Source organism: Vulpes vulpes, chromosome 3, assembly GCF_048418805.1.
Source record: "Vulpes vulpes isolate BD-2025 chromosome 3, VulVul3, whole genome shotgun sequence".
In the NCBI taxonomy this organism is placed as follows: Eukaryota; Metazoa; Chordata; class Mammalia; order Carnivora; family Canidae; genus Vulpes; species Vulpes vulpes.
This window is the reverse complement of record NC_132782.1, coordinates 8,765,664-8,792,000: the sequence shown is the minus strand read 5'-3', so window position 1 is coordinate 8,792,000 and position 26,337 is coordinate 8,765,664. Positions and strand designations below refer to the sequence as shown.

The following is a 26,337-nucleotide window of genomic DNA, read 5'->3' as shown; positions in this document are numbered from 1 at the left end:
ATGCGTACCAGCTGAGAATTTTTCATAGTATCAGTTACTTCCTTAGGTATGTGCAAATGACAGTACAATATTTTGTTAAAGCAATATTGGAAGAAATAGATTAATGTAATGATTCCAATATACTGAATATCTTACTCTGAATAATATCACACTCAGGGGAAAACTCTTTATCAATACCACCAATGTGTCGGTCTCCCAGGTGACATATTTAAAAACAAAAATGAAGTACTTTAAAAAAATTATTGCAATACCAAAGTTTTGTTCCTTTAAGTTGATGACTATTTTTATTTCTTTATATTTCCCACTAACCAATTCATTCTTTATTGAATGATTCCTGGGAGTATACTTTAGGTAATGTCAGCCTGTGTTTGGTCATGAACGTCAATAAGATCTTTTGTTTCGGGGGATGCTTGATTTTATTTCTCCATTGTCTTCACAAATTCTTCATTTTCCTATAGAACTGTTATCTTGCCTGGTCCATCAAACTGGATGGAAGGGAAAAGGAGAGGGGTGTTTCAGCAGCATAGCAAATCAGGGGGGAGATGTTTAATAAATATTCATTTCAAACAGAAATACAATTGGAAAATTGAAACTTTGATTCTTTGAATGGAAGATAATCTATACAGTAGCTTCCCAGGATGTAACACATAATCTATGCAATTTTACACTGTGATTAAAATAGCATCTCATGTGTAAGCCATAGCAAATTCAGTAGGATTGCTTTTTATTTTGTGAATAAGAGTGGTTTCCCTACACTGCAGCTGTCACTCCTATAGAGAGTATTGTAGAAAGTATAAATATGCAAATAATATTGTTTCCAGAACATTACAGAGGCCCATTGTTTACAACCAGTATATTGGATTTGATTATACCCTTCTGTCATTTTATGCTGTGGAATTTCCTTGACTTGATGTCAGTTTTTGAAGAGTTGATTGTTAAATCAAGCGGAAAAGTTAAAAAGAGATAAATTGCACATGGTAGCTTCTGATCCAATTGCTATTTAGTAATTTTTTTTTTTTTTTAGTATTATTTCTGACTTTGGGGAAAATCCTGATGATTTTTTTTTCTTAAAGTACAGTTTTACCACCTGTGTAAAATAGTGCTATTAGCTATTTCAAATGTTGTTCCAGGGGTGACCACCAAAACAAACAAAAAAAAGAAAGAAAAGCAAATCTTGATACACCTCTTTTTTTGCAGAACACCTTAACCTTCAAAATGCCTATTTTCATATCTAAGTAAGTAATATGTAAGTGTGTGGGGGTGGGGGATGGGTGTGCAAGCCCCCGAGTGTTATGATTTAAGTGAAAGTAATGGAGAAAAGGCTACCATTTGTTTAAGAAGATGTGGTTTTCTGTAAATGTAACTGCCTCTTCTGAAATGAAGACAAAATAAAGGGAAAAATATGAAGTGAAAACACAAAAAATACAGATGAGAAGAAAGTGAAATATTAAACTGAGAAGATTAAATAATAGGAAAGAAGCTAAGTGTACAATACAAAAGATAGATCATAAAAAGGGACTATGACAAATTGGGTTGAGAAAATTCTAGACACTTGTGTATCGAATGAAGTGGTGAATCATTTCTTAGTACAAATATCTAATTTCTGGGTCAGGAGCCCTACACAACTAAAGTGAGCAGCTTCCTCTAGGAAAAACTATTTTTTCACAAACTTATTCTCTGTTGAAAATATAGAACCAGCCACGAATAGATGACTTATGTCTCTTCAAATGAAGCAAGTACAGGAGAGAATATTATATTGATAAGTCTATCAAACTGATAAATACTGTGTAATTGAGGCAACTGATTGCTACACAAAAATATAAATGCCAAATAAAATATACAATTAAGCCCTTTTTTCATTGATGGTTTCTTCAAAAACCCTAAAATCTGAAGAATGGAAATAATATCAAATAGGAGACAAAATTGTATTTTTCCTACCCATTAAAGGGGGCCACATCTAAAAATTAATAGAATGAGGAAAATGCATTCTCTTTTTTTCTGCTCTAATATCTGTTGCTATGAAATATTTGCACAATGTGGAAGATAACTAAATATGTGTTCTTGCTAATCAAGTTTAAGAGACTTTCACTTTATTATTTTAAGTAAAATATATTTAAGCTTCATTTTAAATTATTTACAAGTATATTTGGGTTTTATATGTCTTCTATTTTATAGCAGGGGTCTAGGATCACCAGTCTGACACACACACACACACACACACACACACACACACACACACACGCACGCACATTTTGCTTGATAAAAAGTTTTTCATGGGATTTAGGAGGACCTCAATTAAACAAAAAATTATTGATTTAGCAATATACAACCAAACAGCAAACAAAGGCATTGTATGTTTTAATCTTATTTTAAAATCTGAGTCAGTTTGACTCACTATAAAAGTTGATCTTAAGCTCATATCCCCAAGTAAACCTTAACTAATACATTCTCACTTCTCTTATCAGTTTAAGATAATTTTTGTTTAAATGTAAATCTACTTAATTCATTCTTGCCATCATTGTCAAAAATCTGTGAAATATTCACACTTTACTAAACTTAAATATTTCCCAACAAGAAAACAGGCCTACATCGTTTCTTTTATTTACAGAAAAATTATGAACTCTATCTTTTATTAATTTATAAATGATTACACTGAAAGTCAAAACTATACATGAGATCTTAATTTTTTTCCAGATCTTTCAACTTTATCCCTTAGCAAGTATTTTAAACTTTTGTCAGGCTTCTCATGACTTTTAACCTCCAATCCACTCATTTTTTCCCACAGATAACCTCACCTCCCATGCCTCAGAGCAAGGGGGAAGGTGCCAGTGGGAACTCCTTTAACAAGCTGACCCTCAACAAAAAAATTTCCCAACAACAAACCGAGGCTTAGCAACCCACTTTCTCTTCCATCTCTTCAAAGACTGTCCTCACCAATCCCAGCCCCTTCACCCTATTGGCTTTTTCCCTTTTGCTCACACTCATATGGCTAAGAATAGCCTGTAGTTCAACAGATATATGGTTTAGATCACATAATACTTTCTAAAAGTTTTAATTAGTTAAGTTTGTTGCCAACACCGAAAAATTGGAAGATTACATGTAAAAAGGAAAATTCTGGCTGATTTTGGAAAAACATGAGTATCTGACTACATGTTTGCAATAAACTGAAACAGAATACCGGCCACACCTTTGATGGGGTGTGCACTCTCCAATTTGCCACAATCCTCACCTGACCTTCTTGTCTGTTTCTGTCTGGCTTCCATCATTTTTGTTACTTGCCTTTTCCTGTCGGCATTTGGATTTTTCATATCTACACACTTATTTTCCTTATTTCCTTCGTTCCTCTGCTCACTACTATACCTGAACTCTCTGTTGTGCTCTCTCCATTGCCTTCTAGATTGAATGTACCTTATTAAATCTGATCCTCTTTGTTCTTTTGTGTTCCATGACACCATACTCCTTTGTTTCTTTTGAGCTCTGTGACAGCTAATTTAGTACCATTTTTCTATTCCCCTTACTCTGTTAATGAACGCTGTTTGTTTATCCCCCAGAGGCCCCTCTTATTATCCTTCTCTTTAGTCATCTTATCTATATACCCTGGTCGGGCAAACTCATCTGTGATCTACAGGGTAAAGACCCCTCCACAAATCAGCATCTCCAGCCCATACCTTCCTCTAGACTTTCCTTATTACTTAGAACTTCATATATTCACCTGCCCACTGGACATCTCCTTTGGAAGATTTTTAAATACCTAAAAAAATTTAGTATTTCAGGCTGAGATTTGTCTTTCCGTATCCAAATGCCATCTGCCCATTACATCAAAAACTCTTGCTCTTTCTTTATACATCCCAAATGGTGTCATCCAAGCTACCACAGCTGGAAACATGGGCATTATGCTATGCTAAACCTCTCCTTCTCTCTAATCCTCTCATCTCCCAACCAAAGAGTGATCAAATTTTGTCAAGCACCCTCTGTGGAAATCTCTCTCACACAGCCCGCAGTAATTGCCTACTAGGGCCCCAACACATTTTTCATGGGCTGATGCACTGGTCTCATAACTGATATCCCTGCTTTCAGCCTCTTTGGCTCAGGATCAAATGTCACACTACTGTACATCAAATTATAATACCCAGCTTTGTATCTCCTTTAAATGATTCTTTGTTACTAACAAGAGCCAATTCCAAAGGCCTGCACATTATACAAAATACCTGTGGCAAGACCTCTGCTACTTCTTTAGCTTTATATCCCATCACTTCCCCTCATCACATCCCACGTTTTATACCGCCTTGTTTGTATAACATGGTATCCCCTCTATTAGAATGCTTTCATCCCTCCAGGATACTTTCTCCAAAGAACTCTTCATCTGTGAAGCATTCCTAACTTGCCCAGATAAATTTACCTGTTCCTGCCTCTGTGACATCATGGTACCTCACACCTGTCTTTACATATCTGTTTGCCTAGTGGACAAGTAACATAAATGATTGGAGAAGGCCATGAATAAAAATAGAAGGGTGAGGTCTGTGGAGAACTGGAAAACACCTACCTTATTTAAAGTGGCCAAGAACCCTTCAGTTCTAGATCACAGCAAGGATGTTGTATTTTCTTCCATGCAGTCCCAATCTTTTGCAAATAATAAGCATCCAATACATTTTTGTAGAAAATGAAAACAAATGAATGTTATTTTTTATTGAGTAGTTTTCTTTTTAAATTTTCCTACTGAGTGAACATTAGCCAATGATTCTCCAAGTGTGAGACCATCAGCATTACCTTGCAAGATGTTTGAAACACAAGTTCTTGGGCCTTACACCAGAAAAACTGAGTCAGGAACACAGAAATTCAGCAATCTGTGTTTTAACAAATGCTTCACATCACTCTGATAGCCACTAAAGTTGGAGAACTACTGGTCTAACTTAATTAATGTTTACATAAAGCTACAAAGATAAATTTTAAATGAAACTAAAAGTAAAAATATAATAAAGTTAAATTTTATAGTCTCTTATTCTTACAGTTCTTTTCAAAAGTGCATTTTTTAAATCTAATTTAATCTTATTAAGGTATGACAAAGGAGATCGATCCCATTATCTTTGAAATGATTGAAATTATAGTCTCCAAATCAAAAGAGAATGTCTACGTTTATGCTTATTAAAATAAAAGTTTGAATTACTCTAAAAGCTTCAACTGAAGCTAAGTCTATGCACACAAAATGCAGCTGATAATTTAGGCAATTATCTAACTAATTTAAACCAGTAAAAATGTATTCATCTGCTTTGGACCCAATATTCTGAATAATTGACACATAAAATATATATTTGCCTGAATAGCTACATTACTCCCTCAAATTTGCATCTCAGTTTTAAGACCTCAAGCTAGGGAACAAAGAAATTTTCTATATGCTGGTTTATAAAGGGGCATTCACAGTGTTTTTACTATTCTCCATTGGAGCTGAAAGTTATTCTTTAATTCAAAGATGAAGAGCTGCAGTAGTAATATAGAGTTTCTCCCTCAGTAAGCATTACTGTAGAAACAATCTATTATTCAGATGAATTTAATTAAACGTTTCACAACGTAACTAATATTTACTATTATCATAGGTTTGGAGGTTTCCTTTTTTTAAAGGTTAAATTTGATCTAGAAAAGGAACTATGACATGGTTGCTAAAAGAATCCGGGAAAAGTTCAGTCACAGGTTGCAATCAACTTTACATTTTCTCCCTAGGATTTGGGCAAAATACATATTTCTAAGATCAGGAAAATTGCTGGCAGTCGAAAAAAATTTTGTTTTATCTCTTTATTAACAATGAATGTTAATGACCGTCTAAATCAGCATATTCATGCCAGAGACTCCTCCTGTGCATATCATTTGGAAACATTTGTTACCTAGCAACACCCAAATCAGGGACAGTGTCTGTTTATACTGCATTTGGGCAACTGGTGTCTTTAACATTTGTGTTTGGAATGCTCTATCAAGAGAGTCCTCGTCAATGTGATGACTCTACAGTCATGCCTGGTCCAGTTTAAGTTAAGATGTTTTTACAATTTGACAATTTAAGGTGTTTCACAATTTGAATGGCTTCTTTAAGTTGGCATTTGGAAAAGGAAGAAATCTATTGAAGAGAAACACAGTAACAGTACCACTAAGTGAAATATTGATATATGAAGTGATTATCACATAGAAACTTTATTAGGTACAAATACTGCTGATGTATTTGCTTTCATTTCCAGTCCCTCTTCACCGACAGTTTAACCTTGAGTGGCTAAAAGCAGCCCACCGCCCTGTCCTGTTTTTTGCCTTATCTCCCTTATCCCAAACCTGTCTTTTCTTCTTCTTTGCTTTCCTGATGACTTGGCCAAGTGCCTCTCAGACATCATCAGCATTTGTGAACCTGTTCCAAGTTCTCTGCTGCTGCTGCAGCTCCCGTAATTGCTGTCACCACTACTATAGCACTAACTTCCCCCACTTCCATGCATGTGTGCCATGGGCTACTGGGTTAGAACCCGCATTTCTTCAAGACTCTAATTTGGTCTTACAGTTACTGCCTTACTGTAAGTTGCTGCTTTTTCTTTGGTATCTCTCACTCTAGGAATCTCCCAGGAGTGTTTCTTTCAAGGCATTACCACATTTGCTCCTTTAAAGTGTCTCAAATTTAGCTTCAGGTTTACTAAATGGATGGACTCCCCAGTGATCTTTTTCCCAGTAAAACTACCAACCACTGCCTTCTTTGACAATATTATGAGTTGTTCTAGCAGCCTGTGGGCAGCATCATATACCCATTACTACACTTAGGAGTAGGAAATGCTCATCCCCTTGCAGGGTGCCTCTATGGAAATTTCTCCCTAAAAAGACAAGGCAGATATGTCATTTACCTTCCCTGTTTCTCCCATCAAATTTGATCGGTTGCTGTTTCCCTGACTCAGAGATTAAAGTCATGTTTCTCTGCACATTCAGAGCTATTTGGCTGGAGAAAATCCTCACAGTGATGTTAAGGCTTCCAATTTAAGTGTCAGATGTGCGAACACCATGATTTTAGAAAGGTACATAGACAGTAATTCACAAATCCTTATGTTGTATGATAATAGCTGATAGTAGACCTAATTCAGACAATAGGTTTTTTTCAGACCAAAATCTGGGTATCATTCCTACTCTGCATTGTGGACACTGTGCTGCTCAACCAGACACCTCCCCCAGGACTGGGACAACCCTGATGCTGGGAATATTGGCTGCTGAGTGCCCACTGCTCTGCTTCTCATTGAGAATTGTAGGTCAAAGCAGAGAACTTCTTTATGTAGATTATGGGCCTTCTTGTGGGGTGGCTATAGCAGGTGACTGGCTGCTGCAGGGAGAAGAAAGCCAGATATCTTGACTTAAATTTGCTATCACTCCAAAGGGCTGTTCTAGCTCTGGGGCTCCCAGGAGGGCTGGCTGAAGCTCCCATTGTATTTGCATAAGAGTTTAACTGCCTCAGCCCAATCCAGTCTTCCTCCTTTTCTTCAGGCATAGCTTCTGAGAATACTGGGTCCAACCTCTCACCACTTATACTCCTTTGTGAGGAGAAATATCGCTGCTCGTGGTCACACAACATCCCCCATTTCCCGCTCCTTGTGCATGTCTCCCCCCTTACCCTGCGGTATCGTCTAGTTTGCATGACTTCTTGGACTGAAGTTTCTCTATACTCTTTAGTCCATAACTCAACTAAGCAAAACCAGGCAAGAATAAATTGTTTCTGATTTATATTTAACCGGGGTTTCATAGTAAGATTATTAAATAATCAAAGTTCTAAGGATTTGCAGAAATGAAGAAAAGTTGAATGAAAGGACTGATTGGGAATTTGTAATTATGAGGAAATTCAATGATTAGGAATATATGGAGGACCTTTTGGAAATATTTGTTTTTCTTCAAGAAATATTATTTATAATATTCCTAGATTGATTTTTAAATTAGAAAAATTGTTTTCTTCCAAATTCAAATAGAAAGAACCAGCTCCCAGAGGAAAGGAGAAAGAGAGAAATAGCAGTTCAGATTGATGAGGTCTTTTCTATTCGGAAAAGTTTAGTAAAACCTTATTATAAAGTCCTATTACCACAGGAGTTACGGTAGAAATGTAGCTGTGATCATTATAATTTTGTGGAAACTATGATTAGCTTAAATATATAAGCAAAGAAACTCAGAACTAGACGGAATGTTAAGAGTTAACTAATCCCGGGGAACTCCAGGGGAGGTTAGCAGTAGAAGGTTAGTAGTAGAAGGGTTTTTGTTGAGGTGGGGGATTTTGTTATTCATCCTCTAAGATCAAAAATAAAATTGTGTATATGCATTTATCTACATTTAATTAGAAGTGAGTAATGAGTCTCATTAAATCCTCAATTTGAATGTTTATGGCCCAAGAAAACACCAAGTCTTGGGTAAAACTGAAATTAAATAAAAGGAACTGCTGTTTTATTCTGACTTTATCCTGATTTCCTGTTTGGCCTTGGGCCATGTATTCAACATGTTTGTGTATATAGATTGGAGTCATAATTCCAGGCTTTTAAGACAATGATAATGGATTATCTATGTGCTTACTTGAGTGAGAAGTAAAAAGCTCTCAGTTAGATATGACGCAGGATACACGAAGATGAAGCTTCCAAACTTGTATTAGGCAGCTCCCTACAAGGGATATATTCTGAGAAAGACACTGTAGCAGTAGTTCATTCATATGTGTTAGAAACTTAGGTACGTCTTAAATGAAAATCATGTTCCTGTAAGCAGTTTACCAGTACTTAAAATTATTTGGGAGAGTGTAAAAAAACTAGTAAAAACTCTTATTCTGTTGTTCTTATGTCAGATTTATGAAACATTTTAGTAGATAAAAGGCTAAATAGTGTCTGTTTTAGTAGTTTAAATTAGAAAGCAAATATAGTACAATTTAGAGACTTAACTTATAGGGGCATTTTTCAGTGTTAAGAACTATGACAGGATTATACTCATCTATGTTTTATATTTCATGCCTGAAAGTGGTAGCATTGAGCAAAATTCTCAATGTGTATTCTTTCCGGATGAGCTGCAGTTAGACAACTAAATCTGTAATGCAATATAACATGGTCATATGAAGCTAGTGATGCAGAAAAGACCATCTGCACCACCTTGGTTACAAGCAAACTACAGGAGCAAACTAAATGCCTTGTGAGGTCATTAATTTAAGAAAGGCAGTGAATTGTTTTTAAAGGAGGAGGGTAATGTAACTGATGAAAAATGAATAAAAGTAGGCATTGACCTTCAGTGCATTGTAATAAGCTTGCAGAATTGATTTGCAAACTGCTTTATAAGTCAATTCCATGTGCATTAAAAACTAATCAAGTGACTTTGATGCAGTTCAGTGATTTTTAACTTGGCAATTTACTTGAGCATATAAGAGTTGTTGGTAGAATTATGTAAGAATGCTTGCAAAACAGTTACTGTGATACACTGTTGTTTAATCTTATTTGCGCAGATGGGTTACTCTCATTTACAATTTATTAATCTAGAACTTTAAGGTGAACATATTTGGAGTTTGCGGATTGTGTCATGTCTTTTATCAGAAAGATAAATTCTGTTAACTTCAGTATTCGATACTGTATTGTTAAATAGGAGTTACTGTATTTAACAGTGTTAACTACTGGTAGCCCACAAATGAAAGCTTACAATAATAAATTAGCCTGCTTAATTCTAAAGTTTTCTGTAATGGGTGTTTTGTGTAAAACAAGGAGTTTGGAAGCACTTTTGTTCTAAGACCAGAATGGTACCAATTACTAACCTCTGAAAAAGGCAAACTTAACAGTAAGAGTTGCATCAGGTACAAAGGGCAAAGGAGAGAGTTCACCATTTCCATGAGCTACTGACTTCTACCCAAGCAACCATTTTTGGTAAAAATGGGTCAATACAATTCCAGAAGGCTATTATCTAATTAAGTTGATCAGAACAATTAAATATCCTGGTTTTCCACAGTCAGAATCGAAGCACCTTATCAGATTAGCCTCTGCTTATAGAAATTCATTTGTCATGCTCAGGCATTCTATCAGAGGTGGGATTTGGTAAGCAAAATAGTCAAGGGCCCTGCCCTCATGAGGCCTGTAGTCCACTGGAGGACAGAAATGTTCATCAGGAAAAGGGCTAGAATTGGAGAGATAGATCATGAGATTGGATTTGCTATGGGATTTTGAGGCGTCTCTAAGACTTTTAAGTGACGGTGTCAATGAGGCCAAAAGATAAGCAGGTTTGGAACTAAGAGAGGAGGTCTGGGCTAGAGATGTAGATTTATGAGTCATTAGATTAAATACGGAATTGAAAGCATGTGTGTAGGTAAGACCATTTACTGGAAGAGTGCATTTAAGTAAAATGCAGAAAAGTCCATGAGTTTTGAGAATGTTCTTCCATGTTTTAAAACCATCCTCAGGGCACTGAGGAAAAGTTCATAGTAAATGTATTAAAGGTAATGCTGCCCGTGACACTTAAAGAATAGAAGGAGGTAGATAATATTGTGGCCCAAAGACTCCAACTGACTGACCAGAAGGGCAATGTGTACTTGTCAAGCCATGGGGCAGTGTGGACGTAGACTATCGCACTGACAATAGGATTTACAGACTCTGCAGTTTCTTGGAGACAATATTTAGAAAAGCTTTGAATCACACAATATGGTTTGGATGTTTCATCTCTTCATTTCTTTTAGAAGTTTCTCATTATATCTTTTAGAATTTTATAAGGAATTATATGCTTGATGTAACAAACAATAAAGATATATAAAGAAGAATGCAATACATTACCCTCCCCTACTTCTAAACCCACTTAGCCAGTTAACATTACAAGTTTGGTGTGTGTCCTTCCACATCTTTCTCTACTGCAATACAATTTCTGCGAACAAATGCAGCCTTTTATTATTATTATTTTTTAAGATTTTATTCATTTACTCATGAGAGACAGAGAGAAAGAGAGAGAGAGAGAGAGAGAGAGAGAGAGAGAGAGAGAGAAAGGCAGAGACACAGGCAGAGGGAGAAGCAGGCTCCATGCAGGAGTCCAACACGGGACCCGACCCCGGGACCCCAGGATCACGCCCTGAGCCAAAGGCAGGTGCCAAACCGCTGAGCCACCCAGGGATCCCTAGCCTTTTATTATTTTTAATGAAATCTCATAAACATATTAAACTGAAACTTGCTTTTTCACCTAACACTATATTTGAATAAACCCCTAATTCTAATCAAAACATATATATGTACATATATAAAGTTTATATAAAAAGTATATATATATATATACTTTTTAAAAAGATTCCAAAGTATAAAAATGCATAATTTATTCAACCATTCTCCCTTCTAATCGATATTCAGACTGTGTCTTGATTTTGTGCCTTTGTACTATCCTATACATGAGAGATTGCTGAGTAAAAGGAAAAAGTATGTATTTTCATTTTAATAGATATTGTACAATGACTTTCCAAAAAATTTGTGGCTATTTGCACTCCCACTAGCAAAGTGCCACAATGCTCACCAGCATTTTTGCCATCACTACATGTTATGTGGTTGATTTTTTTTTTAATTTATTGCTAAAGTGAGGAGTGGAAAATGATAGGCTCTTGTTTTTATTTGCATTTTTATTGCCACTGAGTTCATGCATTTATTAACTAGTATTGTAATTTTAATACCCACCTTTAATGTTAGATTTAGTTGTCCTTCTAAGCATCAACCACTGAGATATGTGTAACATTCAAGCCATAGTCTCAGATTTTGGAAGAAAAAAATATCAGGAAAGAGAAATTCTTATATTTACACCTCTATCTGAAGCCAAAAGCCTTTTAAAATTTTCAAATGGAGTGAGGGATGTTTTCATACACAATCGACCCCACTTTTCCAATCTACATCTGACTCACAGTATTATCTAATAGAAACCTTCTAGATATGACAGGCCAACTTATCCCCACCTCATTCTCTTCCTTCTTATTTCCAGTACTATAACCTCCTCCCCCATGTATGTACATATGCATTATAACCTTTCCTCTGTCTGTCTCTTTTACATATGGTGCCCCATCCCTTTTCTTTTCCAAACTGTATTCTACGCTTCAAATTTCCTTAAAAATAGTTGTATGATGTTTTTAACAATATGGGATATCTAATAATGTGTAGTATGTGTTTATCAAAATAAGAGACTTGTGTCATCCAAGTAATGCTTTTATGTCACTGTAGTATATTTAACCATCAGAGACATTATTTTACTATTATTTTACTATTTTCTTACTGCTTGTATGGCAGTTCATATTAGTCTCAGAAGTCTTCTATAATATCCCTCATTCCAACTACGAATGACTTAAGTATTGTTAATAACTCTTTTTACATGTTATTTAAATTTGAGTCAATGATACTTGTTCATTTGTCATAAAGGGATATGTTTACACAATGTATATGTGTGTGTGTATATTTGTCTTGTAATAATGTTTTTTTTTTCTGTCTATTTATAGGGAAACTTTTTGGGTTCAAATTCCCTGCTCTGAGAGTTCTCACTTACAGAAAGCAGTCTTTGCCACAAGAAGACCCTGATGTGGTAGTAATCGACTCATCTAAACAGAGTGATGATTCAGTAGCCATGAAGCACTTCAAGTCTCCTACAAAAGAGAGCTGCAGCCCCTCAGAAGCAGATGATACAAAAGCCTTGATACAGCCCAGCAAATGTTCCCCTTTGGTGAATATATCTGGACCTCTTGACCATTCCTCTCCCAAAAGGCAATGGGACCGACTCTATCCCGACATGCTGCAGTCAAGTACCCAGCTGACTCACTCCAGATCAAAAGAAAGCATTTGTAGTATACGGAGGGCTTCTTCAGTTCATGATATAGAAGGATTCAGTGTTCACCCCAAGAATATATTTAGAGACCGACATGCCAGTGAAGGTATGTTTTTTTTTTTAAGAAATGGAAATATATATTAATGGATAATGAAAGGTAATTTCCATATTGTTTTTATTTTTGACATTAATCCCTATGCCTTGGGGGAAGAAATGTGAGTAAATAATGGCAATTTAAAATGAGAGCCCTACATTCAGAGTTGTTACTGGTATCAGTAGGTATCAAAGGAACCATAGTGAATAATTTGGTTTCTTCTGGCTTCTTTTCTGTGTTTCTGAAATGGTATGATAACCATTATCTGCCTACTCTATGGAGTGTTAATTAATGCTTTATATAAAATATGCTCGGGTGATGACCCTATCATCTCAAGCATAATTAATTTTGCTGCATTTAGCCAGTAGGCAAGCCCTGAGAAGAATGAGTGGTGTGCCTTCACAGGCTTCTTTTATTAACCAAGTCTTTCCAAAGGAAGAGGTGTATAAAATGTGATGTACTGAGTGATCAGAAAGGTATACATGATGACTGGGTGGGGCGGAATTAGGAAGGAGGAAGAGGAAATGTGTAGGGGGAAAAAAAACCAAACCCAAACCCTGAGAGTACTGAAAAACCAAACTTGAAAACTAAAGCTAGAGCAAGTCAGAATTCACTTATTTTTCCCTGGCCTCTTGGTGTTCACCCTCTTACTTTAGCCAGTAGTGAAAACAGCAACGCTCAAAAGAGAGTGACCAAAAAAATTCACCATTAACGTGATGATTGTCAACATTTACTGATTATTTACTGTGTGTGAGGCAATGTAAATGCTTGACACACATTAACTCTCATTTAATTCTTCCAACAACTCTATGAGTTAGGCATTGTTATTAAGCCCCGTTTGATAAATGAGGAAAGTGAGGCTTAGATTTGCTAAAATAAATAATTGGTCCAATACAGAGGACCAGAGTCGGCTTTCACACCCAGGACCACCCATCTCCAGAGTCCACAATCCTCCATGAAGTGCTTTCTTGTCGTAGAAGGAGTCTGTGCATCACTGAACTTTCCCCCAGGGTTGAAGATGCAGAGTACCTGTTGGATGGATGTATCCATCCCACTTTTCTGAATTCCAGGAGTTTGGGTTCTGGAGAGGCCCACTGTCCTTTCCTGTGATATCCCTTTCTGTGTGTGCCCATCATCATGGCTACAGCTGTGAGTTTTCTTCTCAAAACAGAAATCTGATCACTGGGCTCATAGTGTAGGCTACTAAGCCAGCTGGCCACACTTAATTTTCAAGGTTTTCTAGCTCCTTCAAGATTCCTTCCCCTACTATAGATTCTGTTTTAAACTTGCGCAGAGATAATTGCTTTTTCCCCAAATCACTCATTTTCTTGCTTCATTAGTTTGTTCTGACAGGAATAACTCTTCCCCCACTTTGTCCCTCCTCATTCTGCCTCTCATAAGTGTAAGGACCCATTTCCCCTTCCCAAACCAAAAGAATTAGATGATTTCACACCTGATGTGTACAAAGCAGTATTTGCACATATTATACCATTTATTGCATTCTACCTTTATTCCACAGTATAAGCCTGTCATTTCTGTTGGATATGCAAAGCAATAATTATGCTTCTGTGAGCTCTCCCAGTGCAGGAATCTGGGCATAGTTAGCTCTGCAGCCTCCGTATCACAATTGCCTTTTTCATGGCAGGAACTCAATAAATGTTGGTGTGAAATTGAAAGGATGATGCTCATGAAGTATGTTTCAAAATCATACACAACAGGAAATGGTTATATTCCATAATACTTGAATTATGTGGGGGAGCTTTATTTAAAAGGCACAGTGAAGACGAGAAGGCAGAAATGATGAAGGAAAATTAAGTGGCAAGAAGAATTCAAAAAGAGATAAATCAATATCACAAAAATAGAAGGAAGAGTTTTCCATAGATAAGTTTGAGAAACTGTATATGGTACAAAAGCAATTAGTACATCCATTTTAATCTATAGTCTAAAGAAGAGCAAAAAGAAAAGAAAAATCAAGGACAATTCCCAGACTGAATAATCATCTAAGGCCCCCATACCATATAGCAATGGCATATAGGAGTCAACATCTCCTGACTGAATGGAATCTCTGAAATTTGATCTTTGAGCAATGAATCCCAACGGGTGATTCAGATAAATCCCAACAGGGTGATTCAAAGGACTGACATACATTTTAGTTAGTCCAGTTAGTGTAAGCATCTTTAGGAATCATACTGACTTCTGAAATTGCCCTTATTGCCCGAGTTACAGTATAATAACATTCTTATATAATAAATGATATACGATCAGAGCATAGTACAGACTTCGCCTGTCGTTTGACAGTGGTGCTGAGTAGGTTAGATCAGATCTCATGATTTCACTGTATTTTCAATTCTCTGTTGTCTCTATTTAGTACATAGTTGCTGGAACGATTATGGGAAAGGATAATCTAACATTTCTGGACTTCTCAATTCAGGACTGTCAGTAGTGAGGTCATTCTTGATTTTCTTCCCGTACCCAAGCTATGTTATTTTCCAAAAAGGTATCACTTCCTGGCAGATGCTCCAGTCATCTGGCTATTGATTAGTAAATTCAGAGAGTATTTGGTAGTTCAGCTTTAGAGCAATTTTAGCTACAAAATCACTGATTGGCATAGAAGAAACTATACCTCCTAAGGCTGCATAATTTGATATATTTTAGAAACTGAGCAGCTGACAAAGAAAGATGGAAAGCTTTTTTTTTTTTAATGTATTATTATTTTTTTACCAAGTGTAGTTGACACACGATGCCACATGTGGATGAGAAATTTTTTAAACTGATTCTAGTTTCATGAATTCATGTGCCTGGTGAGCACCTGAAATTCCACATGCAGGAGATTTTGAATTCAGATTATTGCCTCCTCGTTCAAGAAGAGGAATTTCCTTCTACATAGGCTATCTTTATAGAACTTTAAATAATTTACAGATACAGTAGTGCATAATACTTTACATTATCCGTCTATTCTGTATTATCAAGTACCTTAGAACTCTACTTCTCAAACCATTCATGGTGAAGGACCAGAATTTTTTCTAATCCATCCCAAACAAATACATTTGTAAGTATTAAAAAAAATGCACTCTTAGAAAAATGAAATAAAACAATAGACATAGAAGATATAAACCCCTATTGTTTTATTATTAGATTGACCAGACATAAAATTGCTTTGTCAAATTGCTACAAGGCTCTTCATTCTGATTTCTGCACTTACATTGTCATGGACAGATAACAAGGTCTCAACTGGCCCAATACAGACTGCATGCTCTTAGGATGTCAAAGCAGCAGTAACTATATAATGCAACTTCCAGTCAGGGATTTGGGGAGTTTCCAAATCTTTATATATAAATTTGAGGTTTGATAAGTAATGTTATAATTTTTAACTACGTGCAAGCAGTTGTTATTTTACTAATGACTTTGGGGTCCTGCTTCTGATGGAGATAATTAATTCTATGTAATCAAGATCTCTCCATTTATCCCTATTTGCCTTTTTATGGTCCCTCAAAGAGGGCAGAGTTGTCATGTAAGGTCACAACTTTGTGTATCTCTGTCAAAGGCAATGTCTACACTAGCAATTCAATATACCAACTATTGAAATTGCTTCGATCGTAAGCTTTGAAACAATGAAGATATATCCCAAGATTTTAAATAAGCACCGCATTAGCATAGATGTCAACAAATGTTGAACAGATTTTTCAAATCTTGGATATATTTGAATGGTTTTGACATGACTCCATTTATTTTAAGCTTGTTTGTTTCAAAACTAGTAATGCATATTTTGTTAGTAGCAAATATGCATCAAAGAGTCAGATTGCTAATCTCAAAATAAATCTGAAAACACTCCAATTTGAGACTTGAAAACAGCTCATGTTAATATAAATGAATTTCTTAAATATTTTAGGTACTGAGTGCCTTGTGAGAACATAAACTTAAAAATCTCACATTACTTTTAACAGTCAAATCTTTCAGTGACTTCTTACAATCATTTTTGCCTAAGAATGACTCTTTGAGTGCTATGTGGTATTTTCAAAATATACATTGAAGAACATTTGTAGGAGGGGCAGTTAAGAGAATTCTGATTAATAACTCAAGTTGGATTATTAAGGTAAGCTGTTGTCTTAGAAATATTTTTCCTTATTACTTTACTAGGTTAAATCATATGAAAAAAAATTACTTTACAATACCAAATGTTGCACAGTCTTCTTTGTAAATGATGGTTGAAGTGACACTAACATTGGCTTCTGACAAGATTGAAAATTTTTATCACAACTGTAGGCAGCTGGGAATGCCTTTCTCTAAACCGTCATAATTTTAAAATCTATATCTTGGAATCCAGTTAAGTGAGATAAATGTTTCATGTATTTAAACATGCATGCTTATTATGGCAGATATCATTTTTGGTTTATGCATTTTACTGGATTGAATAGTGAAAAATGCTAATTTCAAAGATGCATTTTCAGTCATTATATCCTGTTTACTCCTGATTGTTTTTACAGAGGTAATTCAGTGTATATAACATAATTTTAGTCTTCTTTTTATATTTCTTTCTTTTTTTATCCTTATGTGCTCAAAACAGACAATGGTCGCAATGTCAAAGGTAATGTACGAACTCAAATTTCATCATCTGATGCTCAAAGTGCCCCTTTACTTGGCATGTTAACTCGCCTGCTGTATGCCCTGTTCAATGCAACATCATGCTGCCCTTAGCTAGTCCAGGTGCCTGGTGGAGACATCATGGCTTGATTTTGTTGGAGACATTGTTACTTTCTCAGCTGTTCACCAAAAAGTTTATGAACTCCTTTTTTCCTGCAAGAAGTATAAGGCTAGGTTGACAATGAACACTTCCTGAATATTTAAACCATTTGGAAAGAAACAAATATCAAGCTAAATATATTCCAGTGTGAAAGAGGCACATAAGCCTATTTCAGCCAAAAAAAAAAAAAAAAACCCAAAAAAACAAAACAAAACAAAAAAAAATTGAGTGCAAGATTAAATAAAGTAATCAAAGTGCTACATGACAGTATCACTTCACTTGTTCCTCTTTTGTTTCCTTAAAACTAGTTTCACGTTCCTGGATGGCAGGGGGTATGGTTTTAAGCTTACTGTAGTAGTAAATTGTACATGCATGAGAGTCATTTCTATTTTTCTATATTACATTTCAGTCATTTTTAATTGTGTCCTATATTAGTCTGAAATCACTGGCATGACCTATAGCTACTGTAGGGCAATGTTTAAGTGGGCAATACCTCTGGATAAATCTGGATTTGACTAAAATTTGAAATTCACCTCTGTTTTTTCTACTATATCATAGTAGATACAGGAATTCACAAAATATAGTAATCATATTATTCTCATTTAGTTGAAAACTTTTGGACTTAGTCTTTTAACATAGGCCATGCATGCTGCCGTGAGTGTGCATATAGTGACAATGACTCATTTTGTGCATGTGTGTTGCATGGACACGTCTCCACCAGTAACCGTCATTACTTAAAATTCACTGTTTTGGCCTCTTCTGTATGTCACTGCTACTCTGATCACTGTGAAGTTTTGTATATTGATTTCTCAATTGCTTCCCTAATTAAGTCGGAGCTGCTCACAGTTATGAATTAATAACAGTAGACACTAAAGCTGTTTTCTGGTCAGCCATCCAGGGTGATTTGAAAAGAAAGGAAATTGTGGCAGCTTCTCCCCATACCAATTTTATTTTGCAAGCACTTCAAAAAGGGTCTGTGCAGGTGACCTCCAATAGCAGGATGGTACTTCATCTACATGATTATTCTATCCTTGGCCTGTCTACTGTAATTTGTAAAAGGGAGCAAATTAGTGTCAGCTGTGATGGTGATTTGCATAGATATAATTCAGGATATAATGTCAAGAAACAGAATACAGATACCTCTTGCCAACTCGTCTGTATGAAATATGACTGGCTTTAGCATTTAACAATTAGCAATTAATTATTATTAGACATTGATTTTCCAGTGATCATTTAAATGCAACGAGAAATGAATCTAATTTTTCTCAATATATAGAAAACTGAGCTTGCTTATCTTCCAAACTAGTAGTTCACACAATTGCCATTCAAACTATATTAATTTTATTTTTCCCTCATAAATAAATCCATTTAATCTCCAACTCTTTTCCCTCAACCCTCCATTTTTTAACAGCTATAGTCTTTGAACAAAAATAAATTATCAAAATCAGAATTTGGGATTAGGAAACTCTAAACCATTGTCAAAAGTTTTCACATGTTAATACTTATGAAGTTAAACTCCCAAATTAGATTTTTTTAAATGTGCAAATTTAATTTTTAAATGAACATAAATATATCCTCCAAAGTTTTCCTTATTTGTTCAGACTCTGGTTTTGAAACTATCAAAAAATACTTAAGTGTCTAGCTCTTTAAGGTTTTCGCAGAACAGGGGCACCTAGGTGGCTCAGGATTTGAGCATCTGCCTTTGGCTCACTTCGTGGTCCCAGAGTCCTGGAATCGAGTCCCCCACCAGGCTCCCTGTTTTGTTTCTAAACCACATTTCAATAAAAACTTTAAAAAATAAAAGACAAATTTCTATACTTCATTGTATACAAATCATAATTATAGTTGTTTTCAATATCCAAATCACCCCAAAATAATTTTTTACCAAAATAAAATAAATAATTCCAGCAGGACTTCAAGGCTTATTCTCCTCAGGATAGGGTGTTGGCTAAATCCCTGACACAAGTGGTAGAGAAATTTTTACCTCCTGAAGATACCATTCTCTAACTTCCTTGGGAAATCTATTTTACTGCCTGTTACACAAAGAGCTAACCTAAATCCTTCTTGCTGAAATGCAATTTTCTTCCCCCATTATCTATCCTGAGTGGACAGAGATACCAGCTGGTCACTTTTAATCTTGATGGAATATCACAGTATAAAAACTGCAAATTGGTACTTGGTCTTTTCTTCTAAAATGGAATCATTTCCATTTAACCTTCTTTCCTAGGATTAATTTTGTTTCCACTTAATAAATTTCCTTGGCACTCTGACTTTTTGAAATAAGACTTCAGCGATCTAACTGTAACCCATTATCAAGAATTGAAAAAGTTATTCAAATATATTGTGTATGCTGTTTATATGTACGTATGTACACAAATTTTTTAAACAATTTCTTTGATATTATGAGAGGTGAACCTAATCCTGCCTCACTCACATATTAACTGATTTTTACCTCCAATTTAATGGTTTCTCTGCTATTCTGCTTTTCAAATCATCCATAAAAATTAACCCCACTTACCCTACTTATTAAATAGGTCACTAATATAAGTTTGCCCCTCTATTGCTTCCACTTCCTTATTATTTCAGGTAACTCCGTATCCCACTGACAATGGAATGTTCAGTTCCCATCTTGTCTATGAATCGGACATATGAATCAGAAACAAAATTATTTGGAAGATTTATTACAATTTTCACTTCCGTAAGCCACAAAACCTATCAGACTTATAAAGAAAATCAACTCATCTGATACAGCTTGTTTCTCTTAAGCTACACTGGCCATTACCAACTTTTTGTGACCTTATAAGAATTTGCAAATTGATTTTCAATGGTGATAGTTATCTTCTGAAAATTGTGTGTCATGCACTGAAAGAGACAATATGAATATTGACCACAAATAATATGATCACTTCTTGTCTATCTTTCTAAGTGTTAAACTGGTTGCCAGTGTTTTTTTGCGAAGTCCAATTACTAGACACTTCATTTGCATTTTATTAGTGTTAAGTCACTTCAGCAATTTACATTTTTATTTACATAAAGTTTTACTAAACTTTAGCCCAATAAACTCAGTAACCTAAGAAATATTGTATACAGACCTGATGATTTAATAACAATCTTATTTCTTTTTTGCTTTCCTTCTTTTGTGTCCCATTTGATCCTCGAGAGCAACAATCTTAAAAAAAGAAAATAGCATTATTATTTTTTTAATTGTCAGATGTCCTTAATTATATATCAGCACCATCTAAAGGAAAATATATTCTCTTTCAGCTTCTTGTAACTTATGATAAATTCAAATAGCCTCATCATAAAAATTTTAAATATCTTTAATGTAAAATTCTTCCCAGTTGTTGCTTTAGCCTCTGGCTTGATACCTAAACTCAGGATATTTCTTTGGAGCTGGAACCTGGCCTATTTAATATTTAATCGGACACTTGTAATATATTAGAGCTTTATCCAGCTGTTGGTTTAGTCTACTTGGTCACCTGTTTTTCATCTCCTTCTAGTATACTGGAACGTTTAACCTGGTCATCCATTTCGCAAATGTTTCTCTAAAGAGCATCAACTTCCCCTATGCACTTTTGAGTTTTACCTTCCTTTCTATTGAACCTATTATTTCCCTTTATTTCTGCCCATTTATTTTATTTAAATTCATTTACTTTGTTTTTCAGGTTATTCTCCTTTCTTTCATTAGAATCCTAAATCCCATCTGTTCATGATCACTCTCAGGGAGGCTGCCTTTCACCTTTAAATCCTCAACCAAGGCCTCTCTGAATATAGACCTAGGAGGTAGGAAACCCTGTATTCTGATTTCTAGCCCTTGATGCTTATTCCCCTTTGGCCTCATAGTCTGTTTGCTTAGGTTTAAAATTATTAAAATAAGAATATTGTGAATAATTTAAGTGTTGGAAAAATTTTCACTAGAATTTGGGTAGGTTTTAGAGGAACCTAAGCTAATGCTGGTCATCTTGCAGACTCAGACTTCTGCATATAAACATTTGCTTTAAAATCAGTGGAAAAAGCATAATGATCTTTGTTATGCAGGATGAAATAGATTGTAAATATCTTATCTAAGTAGCGTGTGTGAATTATTTTAAGGAACATTTTAGGTTTTGCTGAATTCTTTAAATGGATAGATTTAAAAGAAAGCCTAGATTAAATCTTTAACATTAAGAACTTAAAAAAAGAGAAACAGAATAAAGTAACAGTTCAGAAAGGTTATCCGCCAGTAAATATGAGAAGCTAAAATATAGACTCAATGAAGTTATAATATTCTGAGGGCAAATCTGAGTATGACATGTATTGACCAGTGGTTTCTCAGCCCTATCAGATCCAATGTCCCTTTGTTTCTACAATATTTTATTATTTTCATTTTACTATCCTGTAACAATATTTAGAGATAAGTTAACCTATTTCTAAAAGATCAACACTGTTCTTTAACCATAATGTAAAGGAGGAATAAAAGAAAAGCAGTTGATAATAAAATGATATTTTTCTCAATGTGTTGATGTTCAAACATAAGTACACTAGAAGATATAATGCAATGATCGGGCATTTAAAAAATGGCTTTTAAGGGCATTAAGTTGTCCAGATAAGTACTGGATAAGATGATGGAGCAGGAGTATTGGTAGATAACAAAATAAAAACCACTAGTGGAATAAATAATAACAGATCATAATTATTTATATATGAATTTTAAAAACAGGAAATAACCAAATTTAATTATGAAAAATACACCAAGATAAACTGGGGGAAAATGAGGAAGTATGATATTCTCACAAATGAACTGGCCCTTACCAGCTCAGTGTAATGTTAACATGATTCCCTATGTGATACTAATGAATTGCACTGAAAAAGAAATCCCTCCAAATGTCAGAACATATAGTCTTCTTCCAATATTCAAGAAAGGTCTTGCTGACCATACACGTTCCTAAACAATGGGTTGGAACAAGAAATGGCAATCGAGACATTTTGGTGAAGTTGTGGCAGATCTCTAGAGAGTTACCAAAGTGAGACTGGAAACCAGCAATCTCAAGACAAAAAATTTCAAATGTTTAGCTCTTACTACATAGTTTCTTTTAATTGAATCATGTATCATTTTACATATATAGAGAACAAGAATATGAAATCTTTTTTGAAAGATATGTTATTAATGATTTTCACTGTGATTCTTATAATTCTCTGCAAATTTAATATTTGGTTCCAGCAGTTGACCAAAAAAAAAGGACACACATCTCTCTGCTTACATATTTGCTCATAACATGCAAACACAGACTATAACCTTATCCCTGAAGTCTGAAATTTCATATTGATAATTCAAATGCCACAAGTAGCATAGTTCCAAGTGATACGATTTTGCAAAATGGTGAACAACCTATGGTAAAGTTCTGAACAAAACGATATAAAGCTCTTTCCCCTCCATGGTAGTTGTAGCTCTGGAAAGCTCAATGCATATTAAAATCCTGTTAAAAGTAGATTGTGAAAAAAAAAAAAGTAGATTGTGCTATTTATATGTGAAACGGGTTCAAGACTCAGATCATTATAAACAGGCTTTCACCTCCAGGAGTGTCCACTGGGACTTCTGGGACAGTTTTTTCAAGATGAAAGAATAGCCACCTCCCATCATTATGAAAAACAAAAATGTCCCCACAAATGCCTGTAGGATGAAGTATCGTCATACTTGAGACCTCTTGCTTATTGGTGTGGACAATTCAGTGGAGTTTATTGGAACTGGCCACAGGGACAATCAAAGTGTATTTAACACTGTTTGCCTTAGTATCATAAATCATCCATGTTTTTGCTTGATTTTTTAAACAACTCTGTAGACAATCAGCTACAGAAATCCACCACATAGAAGGATGATAGAGAAAGAAAATTAAAGGAAGGTTGTAAGGCTTTTAAACACAACTACATATCTGAGCTCAACTTTCTCTAATCTCCTCTCAGTATCCCTGCGTGCCGTAAAAGCACTTAATGAGTAAAATATGACATTAAAGAAAAGACATTATCTAAGAAGTCTAAAGTCCTAGAATGTTTTATAAATTTTGAGATATAGGCCTGGAATGTAGCCATAGAATGATACAAAAAAGGAAACACCACCTAGGATATGTTAGAATAATAAATCAATGGTGTGTGGTGGAGACTTGTACAGAGACCTAGAGAATGGGGTTTCTGTCAGACTTGTCTGGGCGCTAGATTAATATGGTGCCACTTTGGGCTCATATTTCTCTCCTTGTCATATAAATAGAGAAGAGAGTATGAATCTATATGCAAATGAGAGCATACTGGACAATAAATGCTCAAAGAGCTCAATGACATTAGTCACTTAGATGGACTTGATCATGATCATGGATAAAACTCAGGGAATGAATAGAAATGCACCTCAAGGAACACTATATCTACCACATAAGTGAAAATTCTCCTAAAATCATCTGAAACTTATATAATAACCTAGCATAAACTTTTATAAATGAATACAGTGAGAATTTTTTCCAAATTAACTATGGACTAAGTGATGGATATTTTTTATTAGCATTATATTTAAACCAAGTTGATTTATTGTTGTGGTTCAAAATACACAACCTATAAATCTAATTTTCAGGTGTTTAGACCTTGTTTGGTGCATAAAGTGTTTTTTTATCCCTAAGATATATTCTTTTCATTCTGGACAGAAAAAAAAATAGCATAAGGCAAACTTTGCTGACTAGCACGTTTAGTCACACAGTTTGTATGTTTTAAGCACTCTCCAAGGCAGTGAGATAATGGCTGGGTAACACTCATGGGCTCAGGATTTCTATAAAATTATCCCTGATGCTAGGCTTTAAGAGCTATATAACTATAAAAGTTGCAATACCCATTGTACAAGAAACTCTTTGGGGCATTTCCTGACTTCCATAAACACACAATAAGTTCAACTCAAGATGTAGCTGGTCGGTGTATTCATACTCAACAAGGGGGCCAGGAGTCCTAGAAACATGATAAATTGTCTTCATAAGAAGGAAATGAAATGTGAGAAGTGACTAAGTTTGGACAAACAGTACTACTAACTTCCAGATAGAAAATGAATAAGTTCTGAGGATCCAACGTATAGCATGATAAAAAAAGAGAGAGAGAGAGAGAGTAACCAGGTACTACCAACCCCAGCCAATTACCTGGCTATGTCACTTCAATTCTAAGTTATGTTTCTCAAGGCATTCTTCTGGTAGGTTTTTATAGAGCCCCCCCCCCCAACCCTTCAAAAGAAAGTCTTAAATTTAAATGAAAGTGAGGCGAAGGAAAGATTTTTAAAATTTCACATAGGACTCTAGAGTTTTGGATAGAATACACACACATACATACAAAGACATTGGCCTTTCTCAGTCTTATCTGAAATTCCCCCATCCCGGCTTACCTCTTCTAGAAGCTCTGTAAAACATCTCATACTAGTAATAGAAGCAGACAAAAAACTCAGCTGCTTGTCAGTTGTCATGGCCCAGAGAGGGCAGTAATGCATATTGGAACTAGGTAGACAGCCTGTTCAGAAATTTCATGGCCAACATGATTTTAACCCTTAGGCAAGTTGTTCCCCAAATAATCCCTGGATTATAAAAAAAGACATTCTTGAGAAACCAATTTGGCCAATAATAGGCCAATAATAAGGAGTGGAGTTTTTTTTTTTTTTCTTTTATTCCAGCCTTTAATGAAAGAAGTTAAGTAACAGCTAAAGATGCCATCTGCTCTCTGGGTACACACCTTGGACCCCATCTTATCCTCGGATACTCACATGTTGCTCCACGTGGCAGACAGTGACCCTAAACCTTGTGTTCAGGTATCAGCTGGCTGCATTTAGTCCAACCCAAAGCAGGGTCACACTGGCTGTGGATCATTAGCTGGTCATTCAGGACCATCTCTTTCTGCTATTTCTCCTGATACTGCTTTTACAAATACTTTCCAATTTTTTTAGGGCCTTTTAATCATATCAAGTCAAGCCTCCTGGGATCCACATCAGATTCAAATCTCAACAAATACAGCACCATTAACAAGATTCCACAGCTTACGTTGAATTTTTCAGATGTCAAAACTGAAAAAAAGAATGCATCCCCTCCTTCTTCAGATAAAACCATTATTGCACCCAAGGTTAAAGATCGAACACACAATGTGACAGAGAAAGTCACCCAGGTAAGATATGATTTCACTCTCAATTTTGACTATTCCTGAGCTTCTTCTCTGCACCATATCATTTTTCCTATACGTGACTATCAAAAGAGGTAAGCTATTTATTTGTACTCCAATTTATCTTGAGATGTTGGGTAACTCTCTAATGCAACAGATAAATAAAACTATAGACTATGATTTTATCTATAACAAGACTTAGCAGAAATGGGCTAACTTGGTATTGTTTTTCTTTGTTGCAAAGGTAGTTAACCTGCTATTCATCATGTTAGGACATTTATTGTTTTGCTGCCAACGTCTGCATTATTAAAGCATGGTTTCTTAATATAATGGATGTGACTATTGAAACTTTAAGTGACTAATTGGGATTTACTCTAAACTGTGGCCTCCTTTTTTGCACTTACTCTACTAAGTAGACTCAGATATAAGTCAGTTGACTTAAGGAAAAGAGCTGAAATGATTAAAAGTCAGTAAATAATACATTTCACAGGAATAATATTGTTTTTGAATAAATATTGCAATTTGAACTAGGATAAAAATGTACTGTCTAGCAGGAACCCTGCTTTAAAGAATA

At 35.2% G+C, this 26,337-nt stretch overlaps 1 protein-coding gene across 4 annotated transcripts in view; it reads left to right on the top strand.

Moving 5' to 3' along the window:
- KCNH7 (potassium voltage-gated channel subfamily H member 7) overlaps positions 1-26,337 on the top strand; it is a 471,528-nt gene that overhangs the window by 324,534 nt on the left and 120,657 nt on the right. For 2 of the 4 annotated variants that reach the window (XM_025994147.2, XM_072751746.1), the window contains exons 4-6: positions 12,461-12,889; positions 17,442-17,462; positions 25,555-25,769. In XM_025994147.2, coding sequence (XP_025849932.1) covers positions 12,461-12,889; positions 17,442-17,462; positions 25,555-25,769 — 665 coding nt within the window. The remainder of the gene's footprint in view (positions 1-12,460; positions 12,890-17,441; positions 17,463-25,554; positions 25,770-26,337) is intronic. The other 2 variants (XR_012000301.1, XM_072751747.1) reach the window with 1 other exon arrangement.